The sequence below is a fragment of the Leptonychotes weddellii genome, chromosome 7, assembly GCF_054177405.1.
Source record: "Leptonychotes weddellii isolate Sample4059 chromosome 7, ASM5417740v2, whole genome shotgun sequence".
In the NCBI taxonomy this organism is placed as follows: domain Eukaryota; kingdom Metazoa; phylum Chordata; class Mammalia; order Carnivora; family Phocidae; genus Leptonychotes; species Leptonychotes weddellii.
Genome location: NC_138375.1, coordinates 59,813,844 through 59,829,572, shown reverse-complemented (window position 1 = coordinate 59,829,572; position 15,729 = coordinate 59,813,844). Strand labels below are relative to the sequence as shown.

Below are 15,729 nucleotides of genomic sequence, written 5' to 3'. Positions count from 1 at the left end.
TGGGTGGCTCAGTTGGTTAAGCGACTGCCTTCGGCTCAGGTCATGATCCTGGAGTCCCTGGATCGAGTCCCGCATCGGGCTCCCTGCTCGGCAGGGAGCCTGCTTCTCCCTCTGACCCTCCCCCCTCTCATGTGCTCTCTCTCTCTCTCTCATTCTCTCTGTCTCAAATAAATAAATAAAATCTTTAAAAAAAAAAAAAAGAAATATATGAAGAAGCAATCACACAAATCTAGAAGGGGGATACTGTAAAGGTATCTCATTACTTAGATAGATAGGGTCATGAAAAAAGGGGGACTGTTCTGGATTTAAAGAAATTTAAGAACTCTAACAACCAGATAAAATGTGTAGTCCTAGAATTAATAAACCAAATGTAAAGGTTAGAGGACAAGTGAGGAAATCTGATATGGAATTGTTGTTATTAGATAAACTGATAAGATGCAGTAAAATTAAATCATTTATGAAGGAAAATGCTCTATTTTTTAGAGGTGCATATTATTTAGGGATAGAAGGTAAAATGTCTCTAATTCACTGTAAAGTAACTGAGCTTAAAAAAATTGAATTAAGGGGGGGCACCTGGGTGGCTCAGATGGTTAAGCATCTGTCTTCAGCTCAGGTCATGATCTCCAGGTCCTGGGATTGAGCCCCATGTCTGGCTCCCAGCTCAGTGGGGAGTTTCCCTCTCTCTGACTCTCCCCTTGCTTGTGCTCTCCTCAGCCCGTCTGTCTCTCTCTCTCAAATGAATAAATAAAATCTTTAACAAAAAAATTGAATTAAGGGGTGCCTGGCTGGCTCAGTTGGAAGTGTCTGCAACTCTTGATCTCAGGGTCATGAGTCTGAGCCCCACGTTGGGTGTAGAGATTACTTAGATAAAAATTTTTTTAAAAATTGAATTAAAAAATAAAGCAAATAAGGTATCAATAGCATTTTTTAAAAAATTATAATCCTGGGGGTTTTGGTGGCACAGTCAGTTGAGCCTGATTCTTGGCTTTGGCTCAGGTCATGATCTCGGGGTCGTGAGATCGAGCCCCACATGGGGCCCATGTTCAGCACAGAGTCAGCTTCAGACTCTCTTTCCCTTTCCCTCTGGCCCTCCCCTACATGCTCTCTCTAATAAATAAATCTTTTTTTTTTTTAAAGGTTATTTATTTATTTGACAGAGAGACACAGCGAGAGAGGGACCACTAGCAGGGGGAGTGGGAGAGGGAGAAGCAGGCTTCCCGCTGAGCAGGGAGCCTGACGCGGGGCTCGATCCCAGGACTCTGAGATCATGACCTGAGCCGAAGGCAGACGCTTAACGACTGAGCCACCCAGGCGCCCCTCAAATAAAATAAATCTTAAAAAAAATAAAAAATAAAAAATTATGATCCTACCATATTTTATATTCTACAATTTTAACAAACATTTTGTCATAATAATATTCCTAAATCATTAATCTCTGAAAACAAAGGGAGAAAAAAATTTAAATATACATATACTACTCACAGTGCATAGAGCCATTTATACATTTCATGTATATTCTAAGTAGTGCCAAAAACTGGTGGTAAAAAATGGAAAAAGCAAGATCCCAGTTAAGGAAATTATTATCCCATGCAGACAAAACATGATATTGAAGGCAAAACTGCAATATCCTAAAAGTACTGATGAAAAGACTATTAAAATGTTGGAACAAACCTTGTGCACCTGTTCCTGCACCTTCTTTTGTTTTTTCTTAGGAGCAAATATCTGATCATATTCTTCTGTATATTCCAGAAGCCACTTGCTTGGCTTCCTAAGGCGTTTCTTCTCTGACCGCACAGCTAAAAGAGGAGAAACAAGTTCATATTAACCAAAATGTTAGAGGAAAGCCCACTGCTTTCATGCAACCATCCCTGTACTCTCAGAGGTACAGAGATGGGAAACTCTCAAAAACGATCTGCTTAAGCTCTAAGAGGCTAAAAGTGATTTCCTATGGTTTATCACATACGGAAGTTGAGGTGGGAGATTGAGAGCAACTTTTGTTGCTCTATACACATATACACAGCCCATCTGAAGTTAAGGGAAAGATAAAAAAAGATTAAACTGAAATTAACTAGTGTCCCATAGTGACAGATACAGCTAACATTAAAATATAGTCTAGGGGCGCCTGGGTGACTCAGTTGGTTAAGCGTCTGCCTTTGGCCCAGGTCATGATCCCAGGCTCCTGGGATCAAGCCCCGCGTCGGGGGTGGTCCCTGCTCAGGGGGAAGTCTGCTTCTCCCTCTCCCTCTGCCTACCCCCTGCCTCATGTTCTAATAAATAAATAAAATCTTTAATAAAATAAAGTCTAAATCAAGCAAATTCATAAAATATACCATAAATTATTTTAATAACACCTCTCTGGATTACACAGAATACTAGACAGATATTTCAGATAGAATATTTACCTAATCAGTACTACCACGTGAATTTCAAAAGCACTTTACACACACTTTGTACCATAGTTGTGAGTTTCACATTAGAAAACTGAGGAATATTTCTAAAGAGAATCATTAAAAAATATAATTAATTATATGTATACCATTACCTCAATGACATAAAAAGCATATGGCATGTATGCCAAAGACAGAAAATAAGATAAAAATACAGAGTTCGGGGTACCTTTTAAGAAAAAAAAATTGTCATGTTTTATGGTCAAAATTTCAAAATATCATAGCATTTTTCTTTGAATTAATGGTAAAACAAATATCTATTATAATTTCCCAATAAAACTTTGTCCCAGTTTAACATGCTATAGTGATTTTATTAGGTCTTTGGGAGCAAAAGCTAATGCATACAGAATGTAGGATATAGTCTACTCAAGAGGCATTTCATGACCCAATAACCTCAGAGGAAACTATTTCTGCCTCAGTTGAATGAGGAACACTGGTGTTCAGTTGAGACCAAAAGGAAAAGGTCAAATCATAGGCACAGTAAACTTGGCAAAGGCTTTTACTACTTAGATAGCACATATGGAAAAAAGTCATAAAACTGTTAAGGATGAGATATGAAAAATAAGTTTTTTTCTAATTCTAACTACTGTAATTTCATAGCAATAAATAGTAGTAATATACCACTTAGTTTAACTATTTAAATCTAATATAAAAGGAGTTGAAAACTTATATTCACCCAAAAAACCTTCACATGGATTTTTAAAGCAGCTTTATTCATAATTACCAAAACTTGGAAGCCACCAAGATGTAGGTGAATGGATAAATCAAGTGTGGTATATACAGACAACAGAATATTATTCAGCACTAAAAAGAGATGAGGTATCAGGCCATGAAAAGACATGCAGGACACTTAAATGCATATACCAAGTGAAAAAAATCAATGTGAAAAGGCTATATATACTATATGATTACATACATATATTCTGGAAAAGGCAAAACTATGAAGACAATAAAAAGTGGTTACCAGGGGGTGGGGAGGGGGCATGCACATGGGAGGGAGGGATAGATAAGCAGAACACAGAGAATTTTTACAGCAACGAAGATACTCTGTATGATACTATAATCATGAATACAAGTCATTATATATCTGTCCAAACCCAAAGAATGTACAACACCAAGAATGAACCCTAAGGTAAACTGTGGACTTCGGGTGATTATAATGTGTCAATGTAGATTCATCAATTGTAACAAATGTACCACTCCAGCAGTGGGTGTTGATAATAGGGAAGGTTGTGCATGTGAGTGGACAGGGAATATAGGAAATCTCTGTGCCTTCTCAATTTTGCTACAAACCTAAAACTGCTCTAAAAAAATAAAGTATTAATAAAAAATAAAAAGTTGGGACGCCTGGGTGGCTCAGTCGGTTAAGTGTCTGCCTTCAGCTCAGGGCATGATCCCAGGGTCCTGGGATCGAGTCCCGCATCGGGCTCCTTGTTCCGCGGGGAGCCTGCTCTTCCCTCTGCCTCTGCCTCTCTCTCTCTATCTCTCATGAATAAATATATAAAATCTTTAAAAAAATAAAATAAAATAAAATAAAAAATAAAAAGTTAAAATGATAGAGGCTGAAATAGTTATCAAAATTATATACCTACAGGCTCCCAATGTAATTATAGGGCTTGTTAAACCTTTCAACCAATGCAATTTTCCTAACTTCTCAGTTTTAGACAATAAACCTGTAAGTGACCCAAACTGGTGAGTTTTTCCCAAGCATTTCAAAAGAAGTTAAAACCATCAGCTAAACAATTACTTAAAATGTTCCCCTCAAATAATAATGTTTAAAAAATCTCTCCTGGAGAAAAGAAATAAGCCAAAATACATCTTGAAATAAGTATATGCATCTGTACCTGTGACAGTTAATGGGTAGTAACTTTATGCTCTGAGGCAAACAGATTATGCCTTTAATATATTCCCATTAGATAGTATCCAAATTTTCAAACACCAATGACATTTTTAAACCAAATAAGACCAAAGAAATGATAGGGAATAACACGGGTTTACTATGTGCATGCAAGTTACGGTTCAGCCATTTAACATTCATGAATTTCTAATCTTCACTTCAAGGTTAAGTTATGACATCACCATTTTATAAAAAATGTAACTGAGAGGTGCCTGGCTGGCTCAGTCAGTAGAGCGTGCTACTCTTGATCTCAGGGTTCTAAGTTGATCCCCACATTGGGTGTAAAGATTACTTAAAAAAAAAAGTCTTAAAAAAAAAAATAAGTAACTGAGGCTCAAAGAGGAAAGTGCCTTGCCTAAGCCCACTCAAGTTAGTCCATTACTTACATGGCAAGTCCATGATTCCAACCAAAATCTCTCCATGCTCCAAAACCACCGGGTTCTTTTTACTAGAACAGATCCCTATGCTATCACATCATCATATCCCTTATCCTATCCCATCCCCCACAGCTCCCATCCATTACTACCTCCCCACATTAATTAGATCTCATTCCTAGACAGGTTATATTCTCTGTCTTCTCAGAAGGTTCCATGGGCTAATCCATCCCTTCTTTCCTCCTGAAGCTGCTGTCCCCCATTCTGTCTTTGGGTTCACTTGTCTCACAGAATAAGTTCTAAGACTAAGTTTTAGTCCTTCAGTTCTTTATTTCCTTAAGATCCACAAGAAAATCAGCAAAGAGCACAAAAGACTGGAAATTAATGTAAAAACTATATCTGACATACTACTAGGTTCCCGCACAAGTACATACATTGCAGGCAACCCTCTCGGGTCCCCTCCCTCCTCGGGAGCTTTGTACTATCACTTTGCTATGCTCAATAAACTCTGTTTTGCTGGCCCCCCCCCAAAAAACCCCACAAACAAACAAAAAACCACAAGTACATACATTGTTCCTCACCAACATTATATCAGACAATTCTTTAAAGGTTTAGGGTTTGGCAAGCTACCAATAGGACTATTTTAGTAAATAAAGTTTTACTGGAATACAGCCATGCTCATTTATTTACCAATGGCTTATGACTGCTTTTGTGTCACAAAGAGTTAAGAGTGACAGAAGACAGTATGGCTTGCAAAGCCTAAAATATTTACTATTTGTCCTTTCAAGAAAAAGATTACCAATTACCCCTCTTAAATGTACAATAGGGGGGGCGCCTGGGTGGCTCAGTCGTTAAGCGTCTGCCTTCGGCTCGGGTCATGATCCCGGGGTCCTGGGATCGAGCCCCGCATCGGGCTCCCTGCTCCGCGGGAAGCCTGCTTCTCCCTCTCCCACTCCCGCTGCTTGTGTTCCCTCTCTCGCTGTCAAGTAAATAAAATCTTTAAAAAAAAAAATGTACAATAGGGTAACACGCTGTAAATGAAAACAGCCTGTCCACAATTCAATGACTTAAAACCCAAAAGGTCTCCTGGCTGTTCCTGAGCTTCTGTTTCTTGCCCTCTTCAACCACACCTGCTACCAAAACCCCCTACTCCCACCTATGTTCTCACCTAAACTAGACTGCTCATCCGGTAAAACCACTTTTGAGTTGAAAGAAACTAGAGAACTAACTCATCATCTCCAACTACTCTATAAATGACCAAAAGGAAGTGGCTTGCCAAATCAACATAAAGAATATCAAGAACAAAAGAGGAATATGACCTTTTGGATACTAAAGGGAAATATTAAAAGGTAGAAAATTACAAAAGCTAATGGAGAGATGAGTAAATCATGCAAACCTCAATACATGGCACAAGGCAAATAAGGAAGAGCAGGAGCCAAAGTATGACCATCATTAAATTTCTTGGCAAATACACATCAAGGAAGGTTGGCCCTAGAACAGGGCCAGAACCTGTTGTAAAGAATGGATATAAATTGCTCATACAGGAAAGTTTAGCAGTATCTTTTTAGACTACAGAGTGTGTACATAAACCAGCTAAAATAATAAAATATCCAAAAAGTTAAATCAACCCCAAATGTTCACCAACTGAAGAACAGATACATAAAATGTGGTATATCTGTGCCCTGGAATACTATCCAGCAATAAAAACCAAATATTGATATAGGCTACAATATGTATAAATCACAAAACCAGAAATATTATGCTAAATGAAAAGAGCAAGGCACAAAAAGTCACATATTTTATGATTCCATTAATATGAAATGTCCAGAAAAGGCAAATGGGAGCGGGGGTAGGTAGTGGTGGATTAGTGGTTGCTGGGCTGGGAGTACAGACAGACTAACTATAAATGGGATAGAAAAATCTTACTGGGTAGAAGAAATGTTCTAAAACTAATTTATGGGAATGGTTGCACAACTCAACAAAGTTACTAAAAATCACTTCCTTATGCACTTAAAATGTGTGAACCTTATGGTATATAAAGTTGACTATATTCAACTATACTGAATAAAGTTTTTTTAAGACTAAATTACAAAGTTTTATTTTTTTTTCATCAAAATGGTGAATTTTCCTAAAGGACTACAGTACTAACAGCAATATCACTCCTCACTAACACATTATTAGCCCTTGTCATACCTCTACTTTGCTAGATCTGAAATCTCAGAAGCAAAACGTTAAAAGGAAAGGGGTAAAAGGGCAAAAATCCAAACATTTCTTCATAATAATAGTTAAGTTACTGAGTCCAACCTCCGTTGAAAATAAAATGTTGTATAAAGTGTTTTAAAAATTTGTCAGCAAAGCACTGACAAGACTGTGAAGAACTACAAACCAAAAACTAACAAAATAATAACCCAGAGAAATAAATATAGCACTGAAATGGATTTTGTCCTGAGGGCTTTTTTGTGATCCTGCTAAAGAATAAGGGGGAGAAGTTTAAAAGAGAATAAACTAGTGCCCCAAAGGACTCTATCGTCAGAGTCACAACGAAGCAAAAGTACACCATGTCCAAACCTCCAGAAGACCACAGGGAAAGGTGCTTTGGCACAAAGCAGAAGGGGAGCAAGAGGGAGAATAAGTCCTTGAGAAGCTGTGATTGGTCCTCCTGTGTATTTGCAGTTCCCATAAAAAAATCAATGTAATTAATACATCATGTTAACAGAATAAAGGGAGTAAAAAAGGAATGATCATCTCAACAGACAAAGAAAAACCATCTAACAAATGAAGTATATAAGGGAACTTTCTCAACCTGAAAGGCCCATCTTTCAAAGTCATAGCCAACATCACAGTTAATGGTAAAAGACTGGATGCTTTCTCCCTAAGATCGGGAACAAGACAAGAATGCTTGTTCACGGGACGCCTGGGTGGCTCAGTCGGTTAAGCGTCTGCCTTTGGCTCGGGTCATGATCCCAGGGTCCTGGGATCGAGTCCCGCATCGGGTTCCTTGCTCAGCGGGGAGCCTGCTTCTCCCTCTGCCTGCCACTCCCCCTGCTTGTGCTCTTTCTCTCTCTGACAAATAAATAAATAAAATCTTGAAAAAAAAAAAAGAATGCTTGTTCACTCCCCTTGTGCTTAACACTGTTCCAGAGGCTTTAGCTGAGGAATTAGGCAAGAAAAAAAATAAATAAAAGACATCCAGATTAGAAAGGATGAAGTAAGACTTTCTCTATTAGTTGATGACATGATCGTGTACAAAGAAAATCCTAAGGAATTCACAATAAAACAATCAGAACTAAAAAAATGGGTTCAGCAAGGTTGCAACATGCAAAATCAATACACAAATATCAACTATATTTCTGTATACTTGCAATGAGCAACCTAAGAATGAAATTAAGGAAACTATTTCATTTATAAGGAGCATCAAAAATGAATAAAATTTTTAAAAACAATAAAATACTTAGGAATAAACTGAATAAAAGCCCAAGACTTATACACAGGAAACTACAAAATATCATTGAAATATATGAAACACAACTAAATTAATGGAAAGCCATCCCTTGTGTAGAGTTTAGAAAACTTAATATTATTAACAATGGCAACACTGCCCAAACTGACATACAGATCTAGTACAACCCTTATCAAAATCCCAGCTGGTTTTTTTGCAGCAATTAACACACTGGTCCTAAAATTAAAATGGAAAAGTGAAGATCCAGAAAAGCCAAACAAACTTGAAAACAGACAAAGTAGGAGGACTCATACTTTCCAATTTCAAAACTAAAATAATTAATTATTGTAAAAATAGGGTAATTAAGACTTTGTGGTACTGACATAAAGAAATATATATCAAAAGAAAGGAGTTGAGGGCCCAGAAATAAATCATCACATTTATGGTCAAATGATTTTCAGCTAAGATGCCAAGACGATTCAATGGGAAAATAATATCCTTTTTAACATAAATGGTGCTGAGAAAACTTGATTAGGCAATGGTTCCTCAGACATGACACCAAAAGCACAAGCAACCAAGGAAAACACTAGACTTCATCCAAATTAAAAACACTTGTGCTTCAAAATATATAAATCAAAAATGTAAATGGTAAACCCACTAAATGGAAGAAAATATTTGTGAATCATATCCAATAATACTTAGATCTATACCAAGTAAAGAATTCTTAAAATAACAGCTTTGGCAAAACATTCTGGCAGTTCTTCAAAAGTTTTATATATATATAATTACCAAATGACGCAGCAATTCTGCTTCTAAATATATAAACAGTAGAAATGAAACATAGCCACACAAAACACTGCACACAAATGTTCAAATGATACCATTATTCATAAAGGCCAAAAAGTAGAAACAATCCAAATGTCTAAGTTGATGAAAGAATAAAATATGGTTTGTTCATACAATGGAGTATTATTTGGCATTAAAAAGACACGAAAGGGGCGCCTGGGTGGCTCAGTCAGTTAAGCGGCTGCGTTTGACTCAGGTCATGATCCCAGGGTCCCGGGATCGAGCCCTGCATCAGGTTCCCTGCTCTGTGGAGAGCCTGCTTCTCCCTCTCCCTTTGTCTGCCGCTCTGCCTACTTGTGCTCTCTCTCTCTGTCAAATAAATAAATAAAAATCTTAAAAAAAAAAAAAAAAAAAGACACGAAACAGGAATGGCCTGGGTGGCACAGTCGGTTAACCATCCGACTCTTAGTTTCGGCTCAGGTTGTGATCTCAGGGGTATGGGATGCAGCCCTGGGCTGGGCTCTGAACTCAGCCCAAGTCTCCTTGGAGTTTCTCTCTCTCTCTGCCCCTCCTGCTTCTGCACGCATGTGCACGCACTCTCTTGCTCTCAAAATAAATAAATAAATCTTAAAAAAAAAAAAAAAAGACACAAAGAGTGACATAGATGCAAGATGGCAGAATTGGAGCCCATATACAATTTCCCTCACAGGGACACCAGAGTAACAATGAACACATCAAAATAGCTTTGAGTACTCTAGAAACCAGTTAGGAAGTTGCACTACCCCCAGGCAAGTCAAAGTCAAGAACTATAGGATCAAAATGGGTTAAAAAAAAAAAAAAGAGCAAATTCACGTTATCTGAGACTTCCACTCCCAATGCAGGCACAGATGAGCTCCCCTCATGGATTGGGGGGGAGGGGGGAGTTGGGGATGGGGAGCTTGTGGCCAACATACCAGCTTTTCACAGGGCTCCCAAGAGATCAGACTGTCTAACATGACCGGGACCACTAACAGAACCCACACAGTTTGGATTCCTGAAGGCTGCTGAAAACAAGGCAGAGAATGGGCACCACGCTGAGGAACCAGATGGCTTGCAATGAGGTAGTCAAAGGCCAGCACAGTTTGATGAAATCAGGAGAAGGTACTAAACTTATTCTTCTTTGTACAAAAAAAAGGTTCAAGAGTGGAGCCAGCATTTGGCAATCTGGATTTCTGGAGAAATGGCCAAAGGACTAGTATATGTCTTGCCTGCTTTTGAGAACAAATGGGGAGCCAGTACTCTTTGCATACCTGGGAGCCACTGAGAATGAAAACAGTGGGAAGATTGTTGCAGTAACACAAGCAAACCTTCAGTACTGCAGAAAAACCCTAGAGGGAGCAAGATTACAAGCCCCTGAAAAAGAAATGGCAGAATTCCCTAATTAGGAAATTACACATACAAGCCTAGAGAAGCCCAACCTCCAAAAAAGGTTCAAGGTCCTTAGAATATCCCTCTGAGGTGATTGGTGAAAGCCTTTCCATGTCTGAAGCCAATCCCTAAAGACTAGAAGTGGTTGGGGCGCCTGGGTGACTCAGTCGTTAAGCGTCTGCCTTCAGCTCAGGTCATGATCCCAGGGTCCTGGGATCGAGCCCTGCATCGGGATCCTGCTTGGTGGGAAGCCTGCTTCTCCCTCTCCCAGCCCCCCTGCTTGTGTTTCCTCTCTCGCTGTGTCTCTCTCTGTCAAATAAATAAATAAAATCTTAAAAAAAAAAAAAAAAAAAGACTAGAAGTGGTTGTTATTCAAATGCGTAAAACTCAGGGGGAAAAAAAAATCACCAAGCACACAAAGAAAACAGGGAAACTTGGCCCTAATCAAAGGGTCGAAATAAATCTCCAGGAGTGCCTGGGTGCCTCGGGTGGTTAAGCATGCGGCTTAGATTTCGGCTCAGGTCATGTTCTCAGGGTTGTGAGATCAAGCCCCCATCTGGCTCTATGCTGGGCATGGAGACTGCTTAAGAATCTTCTCTCCCTCTCCCTCTCTCTCGGCACCCCCACCCAGCTCCTCTAAAGACAAACAAACAAAAAAACCCCACATACTTTGGAAAATAACAAATATAAATATATGTGCAGAGCACCCAAATATATGAAGCAAACACTAACAGAACTGACAGGGGAAATAGTCAATAATAGTGGAGTATAATATCTGGCTTTCAATAATGGATATAACAACCAGACAGAAGATCAATAAAAAAAATCAGAGAATCTGAATATCACTATTTATCAAATGGACCTAACAGACATATACAGAACACTCATTCCACCTTATAGCAGCAAAACACACATTCTTCTTAAGCACACATGAACTGTTTTCCATGATAAATCACGACAGACCACAAATCAAGTCTTACAAATTTAAGAAGACTGAAATCCTACCATGTTATCTTTTCCAATCACAATGAGCTGGAACTCTAGCAGTTGGAAAACTAGAAAATCCACAAATATATGGAAATCAACAAACTCCTGCACAACCAGTGTGTTGGAGAAGTCCCAAGAAAAATTAGAAAATATCTTCAAACAAATATGAAAATACAATATACCTAAACTTATGGGATCCAGTAAAGTAAGTACTAAGAGAGAAGTTTATAGCAGGAAGCACCTACATTAAGAAAAAAGATTCCAGGGTGCCTGGGGTGGCTCAGTCAGTTAAGCATCTGCCTTCAGCTCAGGTCATGATCCCAGGGTTCTGGGATCGAGTCCCGCATTGGGTTCCTTCTCAGCGATGAGTCTGCTTATCCCTCTCCCCTCTCCCTCTCTCCCCTGCTTGTTCTCTCTCTTAGAAATAAAATCTTTAAGAAAAAAGATCTCAAATCAACAACCTAATTTTTACACTTCAAGGAATAAAGAATAAATCCAGAGTTAGCAGAAGGAAGGAAATAATATTAGAGCAGAAATAAAACAGGAAATTAAAAATATCAAGAAGACTAAGCACTGGGGCGCCTGGGTGGCTCAGTCGTTAAGCGTCTGCCTTCAGCTCAGGTCATGATCCCAGGGTCCTGGGATCGAGCCCCGCATCGGGCTCCCTGCTCCGCGGGAGGCCTGCTTCTCCCTCTCCCACTCCTCCTGCTTGTGTTCCCTTTCTCAAGCTTTGTCTCTCTCTGTCAAATAAATAAATAAAAATCTTAAAAAAAAAAAAAAAAGACTAAGCACTGATTTTTTTAATGATCAATAAAATTAGAAAGTCCCTAGCTACATTAACTAAGGAAAAAAACACAAATAACTAAAACCAGAAATTAAAGAAGAGTCATTTCAACTGATACCACAGAAGCAAAAGAATTATAAGAAACTACTATGAACAACTGCATGCTAACAAACTGGATAATCTAGAAATGGATAAATTTCTAGAAACATACCAAGACTGAACCATGAACAAATACAAAATTTGAATTAGGAATTAGTAAGGAGATTAAATCAGTCATTAAAAACCTCCCAAGTGAGAAAAGCCTAGGATGAGATGGCTTCACTGGAGAAATCTATCAATCATCTAAAAAAGAATTAATGCCAAACCTTTTCAAACTCTTCCAAAAACTGAGAAGGAGAGAACATTTCCAAACTCATTTTATGAGGTGAGCATTACTCTGATACCAAAGACAGACAAATACACTTAAAAAAAAAAAATTGTAAACCAATATTCCTTATGAACATTGCTGCAAAAATCCTCAACAAATATTAGCAAACTGAATTCAATACACCATGACCAAGGGGGATTCACCCCTGGGATGGAAAGATAATTCAACATATAAAAAAATAAATGTAATACAAATGTTACCAAAATGAAGAAAATCACATGACTATCTCAACTGATGCAGAAATTCAACACTTTTTTAAAGATTTATTTTAGAGAGAGAGAGAGCAAGACAGCACATGCTCATATGAGTGGGGGGGGGGGGGAGGAGGGCCAGAAGTAGAGAATTTTCAAGCAGACTCCCAGCTATATGCAAAGCCCAATGACAGTGCTCCATCTCACAACCCATGAGATCATAACCTGAGCCAAAACCAAGAGTTGGACGCTTAACCCACTGAACCACTAGGTGTCCCTCAACACTTTTTTTTTTTAAAGTAAGCTGTAGGCCCAGTATGTGGCTTGAACTCATGACCCTGATATCAAAAGTCACACGTTCTACCGACTGAGACAGCCAGGCCACTTCCTACCAAAATCCCAATGGCATTTTCTGCAGAAACAGGAAAAAAAAATCCTAAAATTCACATGGAATCTTAATGGACACCAAACAGCCAAAAACAATCTTGGCAAAGAATATGTCATTTCTTCAAAATATATTATAAAGCGACATTCTAATATGATATTGCCGTAATGACAGACACAAAGGTCAATGGAACAAAATGGAGAACACAGAAATAAACTCTAAGTGTATGGTCAAATTATCTTTGACCAGTATGCTAAGACTAAACAATGGGGAAAGGATGGTCTCATCAATAAATGGTGCTGGGAAAAGTGCATATCCACATGCAAAAGAAAGATGGACCCTTGGGCACCTGGGTGGCTCAGTTGGTTAAGCGACTGCCTTCGGCTCAGGTCATGATCCTGGAGTCCCGGGATCGAGTCCCGCATCGGGCTCCCTGCTCGGCAGGGAGCCTGCTTCTCCCTCTGACCCTCCCCCCTCTCATGTGCTCTCTGTCTCTCTCATTCTCTCTGTCTCAAATAAATAAATTAAAAAAAAAAAGAAAGATGGACCCTTATCTTACACCATTTACAGATATTAACTCAAAATGGATCAAAAACCTAAATCTAAGATCTGCAACTATAACACTCCAGAAGAAAACAAGGGAAAAGATTTGATTCATGACTGGAATGAGCAATGATTTATTTGATAGGATACCAAAAGCACAGATAACAAAAGCAAAAATAGACGAATTGGACTGCATCAAACTTAAAATCTTCTGCATAGCAAAGGAAACAATTAACATAGTGAAAAGACAACCTACAAAATGAAAGAAAATGTCTGCAAACCATGTATCAAATAAGGGGGAATAAAGAAGAAGAAAAAAAGAAAGGCAGGCAGGCAGAAAGAAAGAAACAAAGAAATCCTACAACTCGGTAACAAAACAACCCAATTCAAAAATGGTCAAAGGACCTGGAGAGACATTTTTTTCAAAGAAGATATACAAATGGCCAACAAGCATATGAAAAGATCCTCAACATCACTAATCATTAGGGAAATGCAAATCAAAACCATAATGAGCGATCACCTTACACCTGTTAGGATGGCCACTATAAAAAAATAAATAACAAGTGCTGGTGAGGATGTAAGGAAATTGAAACACTAAGCGCACTGTTGGTAGGATTATAAAATGGTGTAGCCACTATGGAAAACAGTTTGGAATTTCCTCAAAATACTAAAAATAGAATTATATGATCCATTCCAATTTCTGGCATACAGTCTAAAAGAACTGAAAATGTGACCTCAAAGAGGTTATTTGCACACCCATGTTCAAAGCAGTCTTATTCACAATAGCCAAGAGAGAAGCAACTTAAATGTCCAATCCTAAATATCTGCTGATAAATGAATTAAAAAAATATGGTATGTACATACAATGGACTATTATTCAGCTTCAAGAAAGACAAATTGTGTCATATGGTAAAACATGGATGAAATTTGAGGACATTATGCTAAGTGAAATAATCCAATCTCAAAAAGACAGTACATGATTCCATTTACATGAGATATCTAAAGTAATCCAACTCATAAAAACAGAAGGAGAATGGTGGTTGCCAGGGCATGGGGGAAAAGGAAACCGAATTGTTGTTCAGTTGAGTACAGTTTCAGACACGCAAGATGAAAAAGTTCTAGAGATCTATTGTACAACAATGTGTATACAGTAATGCTGTATAAACTTGTTCAGAAGGTAAATTTATGTATTTTTTACCACAATAAAAATAAAGCATTGCTACATGCTAACTTAAAAGAACCAAACACTAAAGTACCACATATTGTATGATTCCATTAACATGAAATGTACAGAACAGGAAAATCTACAGATTGGGGAGAAATGAAGGGAGGTTAATAAAGGGTACTATGTTTCTTTCCTGGGTGAGGAAATACTCCAAAATTGATTGTGTTGATGATTGTACAATTCTGTGAAAAAAACCACTGAAGTATAAACTTTAAAATGATGGATATTTCATGGTACATGAGTTAAATCTCAATAAAGCTGTTAGAAAACAATCTACTATGGTAAACAATTTTGAGAATCTTATGTTGAAGGATAGTCAGTTTTCATATTCAGAACATTCCATCCCAAAGCAACGGAATACACGTTCTTCTCTAGTGCCCATGGAACATTCTCCAGAATCAATCACATCCTGGGTCATAAATCAGGTCTCAACCGGTACTAAAAGACTGGGATCATTCCCTGCCGATTTTCAGACCACAATGCTTTGAAACTAGAACTCAATCACAAGACGAAAGTCAGAAAGAACTATTAATACATGAGGCTAAAGAGCATCCTACTAAAGAATGAATGGGTCAACCAGGAAATTAAAGAAGAATTTAAAAAATTCATGGAAACCAATGAAAATGAAAATACAACTGTTCAGGGGCGCCTGGGTGGATCAATCATTGAGCGTCTGCCTTTGGCTCAGGTCATGATCCCAGGGTCCTGGGATCGAGCCCCACATCGGGCTCCCTGCTCCGCGGGAGGCCTGCTTCTCCCTCTCCCATTCCCCCTGCTCGTGTTCCCTCTCTCGCTGTACCTCTCTCTGTCAAATAAATAAATAAAATCTTTAAAAAA

At 38.4% G+C, this 15,729-nt stretch overlaps 1 protein-coding gene across 8 annotated transcripts in view; it reads right to left on the bottom strand.

Annotated features, from left to right (window-relative positions):
- NSD1 (nuclear receptor binding SET domain protein 1) overlaps nt 1–15,729 on the bottom strand; it is a 150,132-nt gene that overhangs the window by 54,266 nt on the left and 80,137 nt on the right. For all 8 annotated transcript variants that reach the window (XM_081826386.1, XM_081826390.1, XM_081826391.1 and 5 more), the window contains one exon: nt 1,672–1,796. In XM_081826386.1, coding sequence (XP_081682512.1) covers nt 1,672–1,796 — 125 coding nt within the window. The remainder of the gene's footprint in view (nt 1–1,671; nt 1,797–15,729) is intronic.